Raw genomic sequence first — 20,218 nt, forward strand, 5'->3', positions numbered from 1 at the left:
TCATGTTACTGACCTGTTGTCAGTAAACCTAAATTAGCCACCAAATGTTCCTCTAGCTGCTTCTTTTTAGTTCCAACCACTTTTCTAGCACTTTTTCCAGCTTCCCAATTTTTTTGAGAACGTTTGCCGCCATCAAATTCGGTGTAATACAGTAAAATGTCCCAGTTTAAGCATCTGATATGTTTTCTGTGTTCTAGTGTGAAAACAAATTGGCTTTATGAATTTTTGCAAATCATAGCATTCTGCTTTTATTTACATTTTAAATGGCATCCCACATTTTTTGGAATCAGGTTGTACTAGCATTTATCCAGGCCTGTATCATTAATATTGAATCGGTCATGTTGAACTTCTGTTGTCATTAGGAGCATTGAAGTGCTGTGTGAGCACTATGGTACACGCTACAACTTTTATAGGCACTAAAGATGATCCTAGTATTCATCAATAATGTATGGAGTGAAAAGAATCCATTTAGTATTAATCCACAGAGGACAAGAAATACATTTCCAGCTCTTATCCTCCACCAGTTACTGCCCATAACACAGAGACTGACAAGAAATCTCACAACAAATCTTTTTTTATGAATGCATACACTGATAACACTGCATAACAATATGGTTACTTTAATACTAACAAGACTTCTGTCAACATATTATTTTATTATTATTCAAAAATACAGGGGGTTATGCAGAGGATGGCACAGATACCTCAGTTCACTTTAAATCTAGACTGCTGCGCACTTGCTGATAAATTTGGGGTGAAACACGTGCGTCAGAACGACTAAACAAATGAAATATTATATCGAGCAATTCATATTTAATTTGACCCACAGGTTAGACTAAACAGACTGAAACTTGTCTTTTTGCCTTTAAGGGGCAGATGAGATATGGAAAAGAGAGCAGAGGAATGACATGCCGGCTGGGAAGTCACCCTTGGATTGTCCCCAGGCTCTGGAACATTTTTGTTCCTTATGTTGTTAACTTTTGGAAAATCCGAGTCGGCTTTCTTAAGTAGGCCTCAACTGAGCAGTTAATTTTATTGCAACTGCCTCTTCTTCATGTCTGGCTGAAGTTTTGTTTTGTTTTATTTTCAGTTAACCATGGTTTGTCGCATGTATGGTTTGGGAAGGAAAATATTAAGAGGAAAGTTAGCTTTATTACAATGGAGTAATTACTTCCTGATTTCTGTGCTTAGTCAGGGATCTTTCTGCAACTAGGATTGATTACTTGGATTTTCTTTTCTGCCTGTAACTTAAGTTCTTAAGAGCTGGCTGAGAGGTAATGGAGAAAATTGTATTGATTGCTAAATGACAAAGTCGTGTCATTTGAAGTTTGGTGCCATCTCGGCCTAATAATGCAAGTTTTTAAAGGGGAGAAATCTGCAGATGGTGACTTAAATAGAAGCACAGCTGACTTCCAGCTCAAGACTGCGTCAGCTGCTACCAGCATTACATCCCTTAATCTGAGAATCTTAATCCAACTCTGCTGTTATTTTCTTTTTTCATTTTATAGCCACTACTAAGTATAAATTTAAACGTAGACTAGTTGCCATGTGCAGGTTTGCCACCCCGAAAACCCTCTGTGACACTTTGTGTTTGTCTCCTGTCTTTCGTGTAGTCCAAAAGCAGCCTCGATGGTTTAGATGACAAGGAAACCCAGCCGCCGCTGCCACCCAAAGCTGATAGGTACAACCAGCTTAAAAGCCAGATGACCTCCAGTGAAGGTAAGAACCACAGAAACACAGCCCTGACTCCCTCTCGCTCTCTTTCTCCTGTCAGTCATCATCAATCCAAGTTCTTGTTCTTGTCACGGTTGCACCAAACAGCAATTCCCAGAACTTCCTCTGTAGATCACTAGTGTCCTGGTTTGGGAGCAGGCTCTAGATTAGCCTGATGAATGTCCCTCCCAGCGGCAGGTTGATGGCCTTTTTCACGCCTGGCCAGAAAATCAGCCGTGATTTGCGGTGAGAAGGCAAGCTCTGCTCTGTGAATCAGCACCAGATTTGTGGTACGATTTCAGGGTGAAGCATTACAACGTAAATCACCACCTTTTTTCGGGTAGGGGTGGGGTAAAATGGCAACTGAAAAATGCCTTTTGAAAACCATCCGTATAAACGAGGAACCTACTGTGGAGGTAGTTTTACAGCTAAGGATTTTAGCCTCCATTCAGCAGTATGAAATGGTTTATAGTAGTGTTAAGGGCAGGTTTCTTCCTCGGATCTCCAGTGTCATGGTGCATTATGTCAGGGACTGAAAACTTTCTGCTCTTCCAAAGAGCACTACTGCTGCCTGGTGGTACTTCAGGTCACTGCGCCCGGTCTAGCGTCACCACGCCTTTTGAGGCAATTTTCTGAACTCATAACCTGTGGACACAGGTGTTCTTTGCGTGTTTCTCCAAAAAGATTCAGGGATCACCGCTGAGACATGGCTGCCTGCTAAAAGCACCTTCTTTAAATGCATTTGGGTTTTGCATTTTACTCAAGAAGAGTGTTGTTTTTCAGTGATGGGCAGTTGGCTGTTGCTGGACTCAGATGTGTTAAATATTAGTTACAGAACTGATTCTTCCCATCTGGCTCCCCTGCTATTCCAGTTAGTTTTGTTGTGTAGAAACTGTGATTGTGTGGTTTTGCAGAACTCTACAGCTTCTTATCTCTTGTCCTTATATACTATAATGTGTTGTTGCTTTAATCTGTAGTTTTTTAACACAGGGTTTATATTGTTTGTATTGTAGAGAGTTCCCTGTCTGGTAAGACCCACCCATCCACTCCAGCCATGTACAAATTCAGGCCATCCTTTGGCACCATGCCCAAAGTCCACTACCACACTACAGAGGAGAAGGTAACGCATTAATGTTATTATGTATTATACATATTTGTGAAACAATGAACAGTGAGTCATCGTAAAGTGCCAAAAGGCTCAGATGTTATTTTAACATTTGCCCCTCAGATTGTCATATCTGATGACCGGAAGCCCTCAGCCATCCTGGAAGAAGGTGTCCGTGGTCATGACTATCGATCTGAGCCGAACCTGGACCTGCCTGAATATGCTAATGCTCCCCTCCACCGCACGTTTCAGTCCTCGCCCCTCCAGCTGGATTCAGACCCCATCAACTCCCGCTCTCTCAGCCTAAAGCAGGGTCATGGCCGGCCAGAGAAGGGCCAGCTCCCAGCACTGGAGCCACGGACAGTCACTTCAACCCCCTACAAGAGTGTCTTCTCTCCCAATAATCTCTCCAACCGCAATGGTAGTCTATCCTATGACAGCCTGCTCAACCCCAGCATTTCCCCAGCTACTGCCAGTGAGTGCATGGCCCACCGTGGTGTTCCCTCTGTGGGGTTCCACTCACCCTACCTGCCCACCAAAATGTGCCACATCCGGGAACCTGATATGCAGAGACAACAGGTCCCCCCTACCTACAGCCCAGTGATACCCCCCAGAGTGGTGGGCAGACAGTCCCCTCACCTGAGGGACAGAGACCCATCTCCGGTGCGCTACGACAACCTCTCCCAGACCATCATGGCATCCATCCAGGAGCGAAAGGAGAAGGAGGAGAGGGAGAAGCGGCAGATGCATCACGGGCGCTCCCAGACCCATATTTATGCCCAGGACTCTGGTGTGTTTGATGGGGGTTATGGCCTGCCTGCCAATGCTTGCTACCCAGATGGGCCTCGTGGCCCCGGGTCAAGAGGCCCAACACCTCCAGCCTATGGAGGCTCCAGGGACAACCTAATGGGGATTGGACTGATGAGCTATGGTCAAAGAACCCCAGTGCTGCGTCATGCTGGCTCTACACTGGGCCGTGCACCTAGGACTTCATCAACCTCCCTGCACACAGATCAAAGCAGCATCAACAGCAGCCAGAGCAGAACCACAGGCCCAGAGGGCCCCTATCGCTCCCCGGTCCACCAGCCCCATTCCCCCGCTATGCCCCGTTCCCCTTCTTACTCCCGCCAGAAACTCTCCTACATCAGTGCACACGAGAGGACAGACTCACCTCGTCTAGGGGGCCCAAGGTATGAATCCTAATGTAACTCCTGGGGTACTGCATGCATTGTACAGAGCCAGGGTCTGGAGGTCACTGAATGTATTTTCGATGGAAACGCTGCTCCCTCTGCTGGACACAACCAGCAATACATAGGGCACTAGGGTACTGCTAATCGAGGCAACATGTAGCAGTTGTGTCATGTATATTTTTTGTTTTGTCCCACGTTCTGCTCATTTATTCATAAGTTCCGTCTGGTGTGTGAAGTCGTACACATTCTGTTTTGATTTGTTTGTTTGCCTTTCTAGTAGAAGTTAAAAAAAACAAAAAATTTTGTATTATTTCAAAAAAAATCTGTTGAATAAAACTGTGTGACAACTCATTTCTTTTTCATTTTGCATGCTCTTTACTGACTCCACTAACATTTTCAAGCCTTTTACTTTACTAACAAGTAAACACTTGACTAATCATCCATGTCGCTGTCTTGTTTTTTTGGGTGGGTGGGTGGGTTCTGACTGACATATAAAATTGTGTTGCTGTTCCAACTGATATGCATGTTTTCACATCCCTTAGTGTTTGATTTGTTTGTTGAATTATTTCTTATTCTTCTCTTTCCACTCAGAGAGGCCATGAAAGTTAATGGGCAGATGGACTGCCACCCGAGTGCCCAGGGTGCCGCCCTCAGTCCCAGTCGCCACAGTAACGTCAAAAAGGTGACAGGCGTAGGAGGCACCACATATGAGATATCAGTGTGAGCAGGGACACCGCATCCACCAATGACCCACAGTGGACGCTCTGCCACAGAGAGATTCTCCTCTGTTATTTTAATAAGATAACAGGCAGTCAGGGGTGCATAGTACCCCCCTGTTTTGAATTTACTCTTCAAAATCAGAGGATCTCTTTGCTCTTTTGAGGGTCTTGTTTAGCTATATGCCCATGTGTGTTTGTGCCAGAGGGGTGGGTTGTCGGTTGTTAACGTTGCAGGCTGTACTGTGCGTGTGCAGAGTGTTTGTCGTTAATATTTTGTAGTCCATCGTCGTGGTCGTGAGAGTGGACCGTCCAGCGAGATCGTCAATGTTTTTACCGTCGTCTCTCATCTGTGTTTATGAAGCGTTTGTTGTTCCAAATGTTACACGCAAACTTTCGCTCCAGCAAACGCTGAGGGCTGAACAGAAACACTACAGATCGATTAAACACTTGACTTGCTACGGATTTCTGCAAGAAGACTCTTTTCAGCTGACCTCAAAAAGTCAAGGTGCTTCACATTAACTTGCACTGTTCATACCATGTCTGGTGGAGATGTGATGGAGGTTTATGTGGAGACAATATGTGCAAGGGCAGTTTAAAAAAAAAAAAAAAAAAAAAAAAAAAAAAAGCAACACAAGTGAGATGAGAAACTGGAGATGGTGACAAGGAAAGAGCTCTGCAGAACAGGTGCGGGTGTTCCTCAACTCTGACATGGTTATTTGATTGGGCAAAGACTGTATATAGAAGATGTTCTTAACCACAATACAATGACATCACCCATTTGTTTGGAGATTCCTGTTTTGAAGGACTAACTTTAGAATTTAGTTGAGTTTTTTTTTTTTTTTAAACACATTTGAAACAGAGGGCACAGCTGATCAGTTAACATTAGTTAGCATCTTCGATCAGCAGATTGCATCTGTTTTATACTGTGACATCAACTGAATGCTAATTTTAGCCTGTGAAAATCAGGCTTAAAACAAACTGTACTTACTTTAAAAATCAAACAGAACAGCTGACTCATTAGTTGTCCGACTAGTACTGGTTTAGTATGCTAGAGAAAGTGAAGGGTGGAACAGAGGGCACTGCACATCCCAGTGTATCCCCTGCCTGACCGTCTCCTTTTGTTATAAATGGGACCATATTTTACTAAATTAACACCATGGAGTATTAAAAAAAAACAACATAAAAACAACTTGATTCTAGCTACTGATACCATGAACTCATTTGGAAAATGCATTAAAAATCAAGTGAGATGTAAGATTACTTTTTCTTTTTTAGAATTCCGTAAGACTTTTTTTTGTGTAACCAGAAGTGTTGTCCCCTGCTGGCTATTACAACAAATGCAGGTTTAAGGCACTAACGAACTGGTTTCACTTTCAGAGGATCCATCCATCCTTAAAGCGTGTGGTAAGGGGTTGAGGAACACCCACTGTTCTACAGAGTACCTAACTTTTACTTTAGTTTTGGGTGGTTGCATTCCAAATTTAATGAAAAAGTCTCGCTTTTAATGAACACACTTTATTTTTCTAAAGAATTTTCTCAAGAGCTGATGCATCCAGAGATGCAGGTTGACGTTAAATTTAATATTATAAATGTCTCCACTTCCAGTCTGTGGAGCACAGATTTTTAGTGTTACAAAGTAACACAGCCCCGCCCCTTTACCCCCGTAATGAGGATTGAGTATCTAATCATGGCTCTTTTTGTTTTTTCAGTTTGTGATTTCAGCATCAGCCACATCAAAAGAGCTGGGGTGATTATATTGTGCTCTGAAAGACCAGAATACCTCATCCCAGTGTTTTTCACTGAGTACAGAATGAGTCCACCCTGGAAGCAACCAAATGAAACTTTGTCAAACTCAAAAAAAGGAAAAATATTTAGTCAATAAGCTATGTTTTTGCTATAACTATACATATAGGAAGATTAAATGAAACAAATCAGTCTGTTAAAAAAAACAAAAACAAACATTGGTCACACTTTTTATTATGTACTTTTCCTTTAAAAAAAAAAAAAAAAGTATCATTTTATATGGAACTGGTGTTTTGAGTGGAGTTTGTTCTTAAATTATAATTTCAATAAATGGATGAGATTGTGAAAAATGGGTAAATAAAGTAGATAGAATTTGTTCTATATGGCAGTGTTAAAAACAGAAGTTATGACATAATCTACAATGATATGAACTGTCTAAATGATGAAGTCGAGGACTGGGCTTTGCATAAAAGCAGCCTTGATCTTTAAGTGCCAAAAGCGGCTACACACCACATCATCTTCAAAGAGACAACAAATAGGTCATGTAATGCTATGTCACAAAGAGTGAAAATGCCAAATTCATTCATTTGCAGTAGCTGTCTGGTACAGCTCTGGCACTGCCATTACTTTTTTGTTAATCAAAACAAAAAAGTAATACCTTTAAAATAGCTGATGAAAACTAAGTGGACAATGACACAACATGCCAGATGTTACTAGAATGTAAATGTTGCATTTGGTTGCATTAACAATAAGCCATTGTTGCCTTTTGGGAAGAAACTTTGTTTTCATACAAAGCAAACTATGGCTGACTCACTTAACAGTGAAATAGCATTAGTGTTTTGTACTGAGCAGCAGGTGACACCAGTGACGATCTCTGACTGGGTACGCTTTCTTGAACCTTCTGTGGCAAGAGTTGTCTCCCATTTAAGGTCTCACCCAGCTGCCTTACCAATGAAGACAGTACTGCAAAGCACGATCGCGCTCGTCTGTTCCAACTCCTGTATTTGAGAAATGATTAAAATAGTTTGCTGTGAGGCTGTGGTATACAGGGCTAGTTTTTTGGAAATTCAGACGGGTAGGAATGTCAGCGGAATGGCAAAGTGGAACATCTTGAAATCCCAGAACAGACCAATGGCTGCTGAGTTTCCTGAAAAAGCAGATCAATCGTGACTCCCAGACCCTGTTTGACCACATATCTAAAGAGCTAATCGATGTCATTCCTCTTTAAGATGACTGCCGTTAGTCCAATGTTGTTTTTCTGGGATGGACATCACTGCAGGTCAGGGGCCATTCCTGACAGTCAGCAATGACTCTGTTGCGTCAGCCACAAGCTGACTTTTGTTTTCTGAAACTCATATAGAAAGTTCAATGTGTATTAAAAATGAAGAATATACTGTAACTGTACATGCGTTCCTATTTTTGTGAAGAGGAAATATTTCCCAATGACCTGAGCAGAGTAAATAAAGTTTCCGACTCTTTGAATCAGACTGATTATTCCTAACAAGAAACGAGTGACTTTATATGAATGCAAACGTGTGGTCTTTGACAGCTTTTATTCGAAGTTGGACGAAACATTTCAAATCATTTGTGTGCAAATGAGAAGCAACATTTCATCCATATTCATGTATTTACAGATGCACTGGCACTTAGATGCACTTCAGAGGCAAGGTTAAGAACTCAATTAGTGGAAAGAAAAGGAGAGGGTGGTGAGCACACAGATCAAACAGGGCACACTCTGTTACATATACTCTACATGCTTTAAAGTCTGGGAATGTTATGATCTAAACAATACAAACTTGATTTACTAGTGAGGAACGCAAGTCAGAGCATAGCTGCACCAAACTGATGGACCGTTTACTTTGGACTTGATGTTTGTCAGGACAAAAAAAATTTTTTTAGCTAAGTGCATCTCATTTCCTATCAGTCAACCATCAGTGCACACTGCACAGAGCAGTACTCATCTGATGCCCCTCAACTTTCTGGAGTGGATTCCCTTCATATCAGTTCCCAACAGAACTGACCAAAGAAGGAACTACTTCTGCAAGGCAGTCAGTGAGAAGTCTTTGCCTTACTTGTCTAACAGTGGGAGCATTAACAGTGGACAGGGTAAGGCGGCCCACTGAGATGCAACATGGGATTTTATACTTAAAATGCACCTCTGTAATACCTGGTCAATGACCCTGCGCTGCCATCGAGCAGGCTACGTTATCCTCTCCCTCTACAAACAAAACTCTTTATCAGAATAGCAAAAACAAAACAAAAAAAAATTACCCCAATGTGGGAATCATCACTATCACAAGCCTCTTTTCACAGTTTGTTTGAAGTAACATTGAACTGTAGATGACAACGATGGAAAGCGTGGCATTCCACGGTGCAAAGAGGGAAAGGGGTGGGAAAGGAAGGACTTTTTCCAGAAAAAAAATCACTAGCGTGTATTTTTTCCCCCATTGGCATCAAGGACTTGTGATCTTGAGGCAAAAAACAATAAAAAGAAAACCTAATAATATTATGCAAGTGTCCAAATTCAGTTCATTTAGAGTCTATTGTAGAAAAAGAGGAAAAACCAATATATTGAAGATCAGCAAAAGCAAGTTCTTGGTTCTCAATTCTTCTCATCTTTCACCTCCTTCTTCTCAGTCTCCTTTTTCTCCTCTTCCTTCTTTTCCTCTGATGCCTTGTCTTTCACAGAGAGTTCCTCCAACTTCTCTGCCACCTTGTTCGCACTATCGGTGTTGCCTGTGAAAAACAAACGGGGACAGGTACCATTAGCTAAGAAGCAATGCTGCATTCTACAGCTTTGAATGTTCTATGTGTTGTATAAATATTACCTAAAAACACAAATGATCAAAAATAAGGATAACCCAATAAAACAACTGAAATTGAAACGCTGACTGACATTAATGTGATTAATGCGGAAAATGACCCAATATTGCCTATCTGTAAGAGGCACATACATGTAAACCCTGAGGTCAAATAACAACCAGATGTTTACAGTCACCAGGATGACAATCAGGTGTGAGCATGAGCTCCAAATGTGCGGAAATGTATCAAGACTGATACAATGTTTTGAATGAACAATGTTTTGTTGATGAATTGGATTTAAAAAAAAATAAAAATCTTTAAACAAGAAGCATTCTGTTTGGAGAACTTCAGAAGCTCATCCCATATTAGTTAGACATGATGGTGCTATGATTGAGCCAGATCCACCCACCCTGAAAACCAGCAAATAAATAAATAAATAAATACTGACACTTAACAAAAAAGAAAATGGGCTATGCAGCAAGACAGTGACCCTCAGCATACACATAGTTCTCTTGTCAAAGAAGAATTAAATTTATGGTTTTGAAAGGTGCAGAAGTACAGTAGGTTTACTTAACACACTCTACAACAGTCTAACCTTTCTATGACACGAACACCACGGGCCTGTGAGAACTGAATTATAATGTAGCAGAACATACCGACACCAGTCTTTTAGAAAACTAGTAAAGTGTTACATTCTGCGTGTTCATGTAGCAGACAGAAAAAGTCCCCAGCTGAAGTTGGCAGCAGAGAACAGAGTGTGTCTGCATGCTCACAGCCCCTATCCTCATGTCACATTGCCCTCAGTTTGAATTCAGTCTTAGGTCAACACAAGTCACTTTAACCTTAGCAAAATGTTGCATTCAGGGTTCTGAAAGTACTTGCTACTGACATGTTTCCTATTACTGACAATTCCTATCTAATGTTGATGTGGTCTACATTATGGACTAGTTTATGTTGACAAAACTGTTTTACTTCACTTGCTTCTCAGAAAATTCACATATTTGATATCTAGGGGGAAAAAAAGCCTAAAAGTTTAAGCTTCATGTACCTGTTTGCTCTAGATGTTTTCTGACTTCCTCCTTACACTCGTCAAACTTCACCTTGAACTTCTGAGCATCTGCAACAGAACATAATGTAACATAATTTAAAATCCAAGTTAAAGAGCTCTGGGAGAATTAATGTGTAATGTTGGAATGGGTACCTAAATACTTACTTTCAGCATTTAAAAAGCGGATTGCCAGAAGTTCAGGTTTGGGGCATTCATCTGCATAATCAGCTAGTGTGTTCCACACCCATGCTCTGTCACTGCCAGCATTGGGCTTCAGCTCCATCATTGGTAAAACTGTGGTTAACAAGAAATCATAAAGTGCAGGTATGAGCACAGTCACTTAAATGGATTTTTTTTATATCTAGTAGTTTCATTGGGAATTAAACACACAGGTGCACCATTTTTTTTATCTCCACTCATGAGTGGAGGGAGGAGTAAAACACGCCTTTTTCCCAATCAAACCAACACACAAAAAAATATCACAGTCTGGATAGTATCACAACCGGATGAGATTACAAGCCCAGTACCTCCAACATCCACCCCTCAACCTCTCGTTTGCTCATCTATAGTTCTGTTGTTGCCACTAATACCAGGGATTTGACTCATTTAAAGATCGTGGGGAAGGGTGACGGGGGGAAATCACATGGGGCCTATGGTCTTTTTGTACTTGCATGTACATCAGAAAATGTTTGCAATAAAAACAAGCAAAAAATACTTGGACACACCAGTCAGCGAGTACACCTAGGCTTTAATTAACACATCTTCACACCACTCTACCTGTACCGCCACTCACCCATATTGTTTAGGTTACATATGGCCAATTGTTGTCATGACATGAATAGCAATGAAATCAGATTTCTCAATTTGACTCACTGTGATGGTTGGCACAGATCTTTAGAGTTCGATCTCTCCTCATCAGGAGGCGGATTGTGCCCTTCTCTTTGTGTTTCAGCAGCTTGACGTCTCCAGTTCCTCTCTCCTTCCACTCTGGCGGGTCATTTTCAGAGGCAAAACGATATAGTTTGGCCCGCCTATGAAAACAGCAGAACACCTCAGTATTAGGAAACTGATTAATGTGTCTCTGTTAATGTGTTCACATGGTAAGCAACTTACATTTTAAACAGCTCCTCCTCATCCTCCTCTAATGTTTTCACATCCTGCTCAGGAAGAGACACGATGGGCTCAAAGTGGGGATCATGATTAGAGTCTTCTGCACCATCTGCAGTGGTATCGTGGTCTTCCTGGTCCTAAGAGGAAAAGTACATTAAATTAACTCAATTTCCCCCCCCCCCCAAGAAAGTAGATGGTCAATGTCATACTTTAAATTCAACATTTGAATTCTAACAAATGAGCCACAGAGGATGAATTCTTCACTAGTGTTAATAGAGTTCAGTGTTAAACATTCATCATTTTCTTCCACTTATCCAAAGGTTCTCAAATACAAAACTGATATGACAAATGTATTTAATATGAAAAAGTTAACGAGAATAAAGCTGCTAACTATTAAAATCATTGGTCAACCTGACTAAAGTGCTAAACTCGGCCTGAGCTAATAATAATTTGTTGATAAGCGTCAGCAAATTATTAAAGGGACACTTTATTCTTACCTGCTGCTAGCTGTGTTTGCAGCGTACATTGGCTACCTGCATAGCAAGTTAGCACTAACCCAATGTAACGCTTAAGTCTTTGCCAATACAGGTATACTATATTAACATCAATTACATTATTAAATAAAAAGCAATGCCAGTATATGACATTTAATGCTGTTACTGGGTTGGATAATTAGAAGCATACTGTAAAACCGTGCTAAAATTGTAGCTTCATTTTACTTTAGTATTGTCATCAAATACTTATCCAACTTTATTTTTTCCTAAGACAACTCGTTGTGAACTTGCCTAGCTAGAAACACAGGCCTTTCACTAGCCAGCTAGCCCGGAGCTAACAATTGGACTTCCTCTTTTTTTGCACCTCTGTGCGTTTTGCTTAGCACAACTGCAGTATTTTTTTAGTAACTTGTGTGATTTTCGGGCAGTCTATTTGATATAACACCGTCACTGCTAACAGACAGTAAACAGCGCCCTGCTATAGAGCTAACACTAGCTAACTAATGCTAGCAAGTATTGTGCTTGGCAGACAAAGACAAGCAACCTAGCTAACCTCGTTGCCCTGAGCTAGTGAGAAGTATACTAATTGAAAAATACCCAGTTTAAAAAACTGACCGATGTGATCGTGTAGTAGAAGCACTAATGTTCTTGCGCACATCACCTCCCTATGCTAATGTTCACAGTATGAAGCTAATGTTAACACGTTTGCTGGCTGCACACTTTGAATTACTGAGCTCGTGAACTGTAACGTAAGTGTTAAGAGTGGAAAATTTTACAACGGTTAACACTGTGCATTTTTACAAGTCCATTGGCGTTCCGTTACATTTTACATCACTAAAAAATATCAATTAGTGTTTCATAGCATCACCAAAGACAAGATCATTGTCGGCATTTCTTGCACACGGCTTCCTTTCGAAACTTTGACAAATTATGACACATGAAAAACAATGTTTGTCACAAAATTGTTATTTCCCAGCAATCATAAAGCATTACACGACCTAGAATGATAGACCTCACCTTTGGGTCTGCCATATTATTGTAGATGTTTGTAGATTATGATAGTAGTTTGAGAGATTCAAATCCCAAACTGGCCGCCGTTTCCCTTCAGCTTCTCTCACTTCCTGCTACAGCTTTCGCGCGCCGAATTCTCTACGCATGTCCGTGCTCACGCTGTCACAGCACGCGCACCGCCTCTCTCTTCTCAGGAATACCCCTCTTCCCAAAAATGTTTTTACTGGATATTACTGTCAATAGAAAAACGTGACAACTTGTATCGAAAGAAAAACAAATTAACTAATGAACAAACAAACCAAAAAAAACTTCTGGTTCGATAATTGTCACATCATTTTATAAATATTAGTCATAATATTAACTAAGTATCATCTGTGATACAGTAATACAATCTATGTGCAAACAGTTATACCGCCATGATATATGAAGCCACTAAGGCTTCCATAGGATTATATATATATATATATATATATATATATTCGCATGCTTGTACAGGATCAATAACTTCTGCATACCAGATAAAAATAAGACAGACAAACGTCATACCATATTGCCTCTGCATATGAACTTGTAATACCTTTATTCTGTAAAATCAAACACTTGTACAACTTGAAGTGACCTTCATCCAGACTGTGAGATCTGGTATTTGCGGTTGACAGACATACAAAGTGCTACAGAGTACTAGTCCATTTACCATTTATCAATCATGGCTTCAGTGTATAAGACAGAATGCGTGTGTGAAGGAGAGAGAGACAGGGATAACAGTGAAGTTGCAAGGAGAAGAGGTAGTGAAGATAAATGAACTTAAATACCTGCAGTCAAGCATCCAAAGCAGAAAATAGTGCTGAAATACTAAAAGTGTAATGGCTCAACCACCTTAAACAAGTGAACTAAACAACAATCTGTAATGGAGACATTACATTACAATAATTCTGTTGTATATAGTATTTTATTCTATTGTATATAGTATCTTATTCTTATTATCTTATCCTATTCCAGTGTTTCTCTTAATTTTTGCTGCTATAACTTTGCACTGTGGGGAACTCCAGGCCTCGAGGGCCGGTGTCCTAATAAAGGTTATCTTTATCTTTATCTCTTTAAAAGGACAACAGAACAAATGAGGGATTTGAGATATTAGTGGCATAAAACTGAAAGGTTGTAGAAAACTTGCTGGTGAATAAAGCCAAATGTATCCAATCTAAATATTAACAGACTCTTTAAAATATACATTTCCCCCAATAAAAGCAGGAAATCAGACTTATGAGTGGTTAAAAAAATGTGCTAATGAAGCTAATGAATTACATTAGTTTCATAGTAAAGTCTGATTTTAAAGACAATCAAGAAAAAAATGTACACATTTTTCTTCAGATTCTTAATTGGCACATAATTCTTCTGTGGCCACACATAGCATACTGGAAAAAGTGGGACTATGGCAATATTCCATACATGTGTATAAATTGTATAATGACTATACCACAAATACAGCAAAAGTTCTGATACTTCATTCCCCAGACTGTATGTAAAAAAAATATAAAAAAGAAATGAAATTAACTTACAGAAACTGTCCTATTTTTATATTTACTGTGGACCCAATGCCTTATGTTTTAACCCTCCTATCTATGAAAGTGACCAAGGTACACAAACTTAAAGCCGCTGGGATGCCTGTCACTTTAACAAAGTTCATAGTTCAAGCTCCACGTGCTTGAATCAACATGGCGGCGCCTGCTCGATAGAAGTGGAGCAGAAAGTAAATAGAGGTACGGGAAGGTAAGGAGCTCTCGTGAAATGTTACCGCTAGTCAAAAACAGCACACTTCACAAAGTGTTCCGTTAAAATACCGACGTCGTTCCTTTGAAGCTGCAAAGAATGTAACTTCCTGCTCGAGCTAGCATCAAGTCTTTCAGTTTGCCATATAACCAAAACATAATTACTGAAAAGCAGTAAGTGCATGTACTGTTATGTAGAGTAACAGCATTATTTTACATAGTCACCGTGACACATCAATTGTAGCAGTTATTTGAAAGTTGCACAATACCCTAAACCAGTCTTGAAAGTAGAGCGTGCGCGTTTTAAATAGTACCACTGAGTTAAAAGTCACCAGCAACATCTAGTCTCTGGTAATCTTTATGAGACTTTTTTTCACGTTTTAACAACGTGAATGCAAGCTCCTGATAGGCCTACTTATTGTTTGGTGCTTTAGGAATCAGCACAGTGATGGCAGATATCAGCAGCAGCCCAGCGGCCATCACTCCAGCCTCGCTCTCCCTGGAGGAGAAGCCTGATGACCTCTCCAAAAATGATGTTGCCAAGCCTGATGTTCAGGCTGAAGGAGAAAGCCAGGCGGCTCCTGACCCCGGCATGTACCGCTACATCAAAGAGGACCTATTCACGTCGGAGATCTACAAAGTGGAGATCAGGAATCTGCCCAGGTTCGTAGGCTTCAATGACCTGAAGAAGTTCTTGGCCAAGCATGGCCTCAACCCGCACAAAATCAAGCTGTTTGGCAGGCAAACGTTTGCTTTCGTCACCTTCAAGAACGAGGAGGAGCGCGACAAGGCCATGAAGATGGTGCATGGGATGCAGTGGAAGGGCCAGGTGCTAAGTGTCAAGCTGGCCAAACCCAAGGCAGACCCCATCTTGAGAAAGAGGAAGGAGAATGAGGGGGAGAGCGCGGGAGGCCCGCCCCCATGCAAACGAACAGACGAGGAAGAGGAGCCACTTAGTGTCCAGATAGCCAACGTCGTGACACCTCTGTGGAACGTCTCTTATGACGAGCAGCTGAAGAGGAAGGAACAGGAGGTGGTGGTGGTTCTGCAGAAGCTGGCCAAGTAAGTGTAATATAATACAGATTTGGTGTTATTTATAGGTCATGTTTGTACTTTTTTATGGGACTTGCTGGCATGTCAGTACAAGTTAAACTTTTGTTTTCTTTCAGAGAGATCGGCAGCACCAACAAAGCCATGGTGCCGTGGCTGTTTGCACAGAAAGGGAAATACAACAACATGTGTTGTCCTCTGGAAGCCCTCCGACCGTCTCCTACACAGGTATACTTCAACTAGTTGCTTTTATTTGTTCATAAAAGGCAGGTTCTTATCCAGCAGTTTAAAAAAAAAACCAGGATTGGAAAAAAACGCAAAGCACAAGATAAAAAGTGACTAATTAACGATGGAAAATGGCGTACATAAGTTTATTCTGTTTCACGATCTCTCAGCTGTTTTCATGTTTCTAAATATTGTATATAATTTAATATTCATCCTTCTGACCCTGTTTCCAATCATGACAGACAGAGTACAGAAACAAGTGTGAGTTCCTCATATCGGTGGGTGCAGATGGCGAGGATAAAACCATCGGTTTTCGCCTGGGGAAATACAAGGGAGGCTCCTGTGCTGTGGTGGGGCCGGCTGACACGTGCCACGTGCCGCCAGAGGCCAAGAAGGTGGTCAGCGAGTTCCAAAAGTTCATCAGGTATTATGTGTGCTCATGAGGATCTAGGAACAGTTTAGTTTGGGGAACTAAAGCTGCTTGGAAAAAGTAGTTGAACCTAAATAAAAAAAGATCAAATTCATAATGTACATGTGATGTTATTTGAGAAATATGATACAAATAAGTGGAAAAAAACAAAGCAAGTTGTCTAAATGATTTTGTTTCTAAAAGTGACTAATCGCTCAGTCTTGCTGTGATTTTTGCAAACAGGACAACTCCATACTCTGTGTACAGCCCAGAGACATATGAAGGACACTGGAAGCAGCTGACTGTACGTACTACGAGGACCAAACATGCCATGGCCATGGTGTTCTTCAACCCACAGGTGATGAAATGTTCAAACTGAACTAGCGCCCCATAAAGGTCTCCCTTTTGATTTGCTTCATTTGTTTAATGACTCTTAGAAACTTGAAGAGGAGGAACTTGGTGCTTTAAAGAACTCCATGAAGGAGTACTTCACAGAAGGAGAGGGGAAAGACAGCGGCGTGACCTCTCTGTACTTTGTAAGAGAGGGCCAAAGGTAAAACTAAACTACTTACTGAATTTAGTAAGTCATAATAAGTAAGTCATAATCTGTATGAATTTAATCACTGAATGTCATCTTAATAATACTCTGACTATTTACGTAACTTCTTGTATTTTCTTTTTCGTTTTGCCTGTAAAGGAAATCTCCAAACCCAGAGGATCTCCCCTGTGAGCTGGTGGCTGGAGAGACCTGCATTCAAGAGGAAATGCTTGGTTTGAAATTCAGGATTTCTCCGCATTCATTCTTCCAGGTGAGGAAGAGCAGAAGCTGCATGTTGTGGAAGTTATGAGGTCTGGTTTGCAACTAGAATATTTCAGGATTTCTTTCTGTGAGGATGAGTGAACACATGTTATCACAGGCATGGTAATCCTTTTCTGAAGTTCTGATCTCACCATGTTATCCTTCTGCAGATGGGGTGAAACGGTACTTCTCTGTGCTGTGAACAAGGAGCTAGGCCAGGGGTGGGCAACTCTTGGCCTCGAGCTCTGGTGTCCTGCAGGTTTTAGATGTGTCCTTGATCCAACACAGCTAATTCAAATGGCTAAATTACCTCCTCAACATGTCTTGTAGTTCTCCAGAGGCCTGGTAATGAACTAATCATTTGATTCAGGTGTGTTGACCCAGGGTGATATCTAAAACCTGCAGGACACCGGCCCTCGAGGCCTGGAGTTCCCCACCCCCTAGCTAGGCTCATCACAGAGCCTAACAAACAGAAGTAGATCACTGTGCTTCACCGTGCTTAACTTTTTTGCAGGCATTCCTAAAATGTGGAAACCTCTCCAAATACAGGGGTTAACTCAAAAATATCCCACAAGGCTGGAGTGACTGTGAATTTAATACATTCATCTTATGTTTGTTTTGTTATTAATCTGTGGCTAGGACACTCGGGTATGGTAGACGATGGTCCCAGTTGTGTTTGCCAGCTTTAACATCAGGTGCTTAGCCTCCATTAACAATCTGTTTCTGTGTGCTAGGTGAATACAGGAGCTGCAGAGGTGCTGTACTCTGCTGTGGGGGAATTGGCCCAGCTGGATCAGGACAGCATAGTACTGGATGTGTGCTGCGGGACAGGAACCATTGGCATCTCTTTGGCTAAGGTAATGGTTTTTGTTTTTTTTTGTTTGTTTTGTCAATGTATAGGTGTTGTGTGCATTTTCTCATTAGTCATGAAGCAGGACAAATGCACACTGACTCGGTTTCATGTTGCCCCCCCCCCCCCTTTTATATCTAGAGGGTGAAAAAGGTGATTGGGATTGAGATGTGCCAGGAAGCAGTGGAGGATGCCAAAGTTAATGCAAAGCTGAATGGTAGGCATCATGAACATCATCACTTATTTTTTGTAGCATTTAGTTTGGGTAAAGCGCATAAGTTGTGGTATTGATGTGATTAACTTTAGTAATTGTATGCATGCTGCATCCCACCCTTATTTTTTGTGTTTTTAAGGTCTCAGTAATGTTGAGTTTCACTGTGGAAAAGCTGAGGATGTGTTCCCCAACATCCTCAATGCTGTCGTTTCATCCAGTGTGACTGCTATCGTAGATCCACCACGAGCAGGCCTACGTGAGTGCACGTTATGACCAAAACATCTACTCAGGTTAAGGTGGTTGTAGTAAGAGATGATTATTTTTTCTTTGTTTTTTTTGTTTTGTTTCCTTAGACTCAAAGGTGATACTCGCAATCAGGAGAGCTGAGCATTTAAAGAGGCTGGTTTATGTATCATGTAATGCCAAGGCAGCAATGACCAACTTCATTGAGTAAGTGAATTTTGTAGTAGAAAATAAGCCAAAATAAAAAAAAATTAAAATGTGACTCCAACTGTGGAATTTTTTTTCCTTCAGTCTGTGCAGAGCTCCATCAAACAGAGTTCATGGAGCTCCATTCCGTCCAGTGCGATCCATAGCCGTGGATCTGTTCCCTCAAACCATGCATGTTGAGATGATTCTGCTGCTGGAGAGAGTGGACTACAGCGAAGACTCTGTTTTGTAGCTGGAGAAATGGGTCTCTGTGCAGTTTGATTGGCAAATTGGGCTTCCTACTCTATAAATGTATCCACACAGTACTCTGAAGAATTAACATTCTTTGTCATTTACATATTTGTAAAGCCAAAAAAGTAACACAAGTTACCATCTAGTTAAATCCCAGTTTTCACAGTGAGCAATAACTGTAGTGTCTTTTTGCATGAACTTTTGTTAGCTTTGATCTAAAGTTTAATTTTCAAACTAATAGTGTGTTTTTCTGTTATTCCAAACAGTATTCCAGAACTGGCTAAAAACTTAACCAATAAATTACCACCTCAGCTAACTTCCCCCTGTTTAGTTTTGATCCTTCAATCACTGAATAAACAAAAGCTCTTGTAGTTATTAGTCAAGACATTTTTATTTTGCATAACAAATATCACCAAAGTCATGGAGCTCAGGTTGCAATACATACTTCATAATCTAGGCAGCAACACTTCAAACAAGTCATTGGTACAACTTAACAGCAACACATGAAAGCAGTATCCCCCCTCCCCCCGACACTTATGGGCTTTGCATGAAAACACATACACAAAGGGAAAGCACATTCGTAAAGTGATCTGTACTATCACAGGAGCCTTGGGTAAACCAATGTGTCCTCTTGTAGAAAAACCACGGGCCAAATACTTGAGAGTGCACAGCAGTTTCCATTTTGTTCCAGCAAGTGACGGGTCTATGCATTTTCCTGTTAGTCCATCCATTCTCTTCAGTTCACAGCAACATTGAGTTTTCTATAAAATGCATAAGACTATAAGCTTTGGTATACACAGTTTCATCAGCTTGTTGGACTGAATGACTTTATCGCTGTTGTTTACATCAGTGCCAACTAAATTTTACAAGGCTGCCTTGAAAGAAAAAGAAAAAAATTCTATTTGTGGCAAACGTATACAAAATACACAGTCCATTCAGGTGAATCCTACAAATCTAGATGAGTTGTAGGCATATTTTCTTGAGACGTTTCTTGGCCATCTTTAACTGAAAACACTATCCTAACAAATGCTTTATCAAGTAAATAGAGATTGGTCTTTCCACTTCTTGCTGAAGGGTGTTTTAGGTCCAATGTACAATATATACTCTTGAGCCCTTCATGAAATGGATTAACTAAGGCAACATGTAACCAACATGATTTTTTTTTTTTTTTTTTTAAATAAGAACATAAATGAAAAGCAACTGAAATGTGCTTTGTGGTTAGCAACTGTGCATGGCATTAGCATATGAATAAAAATCCAAGTAAGAACTAAAAGCATAAGTGAAATGAT

The 20,218-nt window shown here is 40.7% G+C and overlaps 3 protein-coding genes and 1 non-coding gene across 6 annotated transcripts in view; 2 read left to right on the forward strand and 2 right to left on the reverse strand.

Moving 5' to 3' along the window:
• The window catches only part of zdhhc8b (zinc finger DHHC-type palmitoyltransferase 8b), a 63,672-nt gene extending 54,971 nt beyond the window's left edge, over window positions 1–8,701 (forward strand). The window contains exons 8-11 of the mRNA XM_063490765.1: window positions 1,614–1,719; window positions 2,727–2,833; window positions 2,942–4,008; window positions 4,600–8,701. Of these exons, the coding sequence (XP_063346835.1) occupies window positions 1,614–1,719; window positions 2,727–2,833; window positions 2,942–4,008; window positions 4,600–4,732 (1,413 nt within the window). The 3' untranslated portion in view covers window positions 4,733–8,701. The remainder of the gene's footprint in view (window positions 1–1,613; window positions 1,720–2,726; window positions 2,834–2,941; window positions 4,009–4,599) is intronic.
• ranbp1 (RAN binding protein 1) lies at window positions 8,007–13,058 on the reverse strand. Its single transcript, XM_063490766.1, has 6 exons — window positions 12,942–13,058; window positions 11,434–11,567; window positions 11,194–11,351; window positions 10,486–10,614; window positions 10,321–10,389; window positions 8,007–9,206 (listed from the first exon to the last, which is right to left on the reverse strand). The coding sequence occupies exons 1-6, from the start codon at window positions 12,954–12,956 to the stop codon at window positions 9,073–9,075; spliced, it is 639 nt and encodes a 212-aa protein (XP_063346836.1). The 5' UTR covers window positions 12,957–13,058; the 3' UTR covers window positions 8,007–9,072.
• Window positions 9,909–10,037, reverse strand: LOC134639551 (small nucleolar RNA SNORA77). The gene has a single exon (XR_010095366.1). It is a non-coding gene; the product is annotated as a small nucleolar RNA SNORA77 (small nucleolar RNA).
• A 1,554-nt stretch (window positions 13,059–14,612) lies between the features above and the next one.
• On the forward strand, window positions 14,613–20,113 carry trmt2a (tRNA methyltransferase 2 homolog A). 3 transcript variants are annotated; one of them, XM_063489116.1, is made up of 12 exons: window positions 14,613–14,702; window positions 15,136–15,763; window positions 15,871–15,979; window positions 16,219–16,400; window positions 16,629–16,743; window positions 16,823–16,938; window positions 17,083–17,194; window positions 17,919–18,041; window positions 18,176–18,251; window positions 18,388–18,504; window positions 18,602–18,698; window positions 18,783–20,113. In XM_063489116.1, exons 2-12 carry the CDS (start codon window positions 15,150–15,152, stop codon window positions 18,928–18,930), a joined length of 1,809 nt encoding a protein of 602 aa, XP_063345186.1. In that variant the 5' UTR covers window positions 14,613–14,702; window positions 15,136–15,149; the 3' UTR covers window positions 18,931–20,113. The 3 variants fall into 3 exon arrangements, with proteins under 3 accessions (XP_063345186.1, XP_063345188.1, XP_063345187.1); XM_063489117.1 differs by having other exon boundaries at window positions 14,644–14,692; XM_063489118.1 differs by lacking the exon at window positions 18,783–20,113 and having other exon boundaries at window positions 18,602–18,702.
• The last annotated feature ends 105 nt before the right edge of the window (window positions 20,114–20,218 follow it).

The sequence above is a fragment of the Pelmatolapia mariae genome, linkage group LG12 (genome assembly GCF_036321145.2).
Source record: "Pelmatolapia mariae isolate MD_Pm_ZW linkage group LG12, Pm_UMD_F_2, whole genome shotgun sequence".
Lineage (NCBI taxonomy): Eukaryota > Metazoa > Chordata > Actinopteri > Cichliformes > Cichlidae > Pelmatolapia > Pelmatolapia mariae.

Bases quoted from the DNA above. Each gene is read 5' to 3' on its own strand.
- trmt2a (XM_063489116.1), top strand. From the start codon at position 15,150: ATGGCAGATATCAGCAGCAGCCCAGCGGCCATCACTCCAGCCTCGCTC. The intron at 16,744-16,822 runs GTGATGAAATGT...AATGACTCTTAG, and splicing joins TGGTGTTCTTCAACCCACAG to AAACTTGAAGAGGAGGAACT. The intron at 18,042-18,175 runs GTAATGGTTTTT...TTTTATATCTAG, and splicing joins TTGGCATCTCTTTGGCTAAG to AGGGTGAAAAAGGTGATTGG.
- ranbp1 (XM_063490766.1), bottom strand. The intron at 10,615-11,193 runs GTGAGTCAAATT...TGTTAACCACAG, and splicing joins GATCTGTGCCAACCATCACA to TTTTACCAATGATGGAGCTG. The intron at 10,390-10,485 runs GTAAGTATTTAG...GTTCTGTTGCAG, and splicing joins CCGCTTTTTAAATGCTGAAA to ATGCTCAGAAGTTCAAGGTG.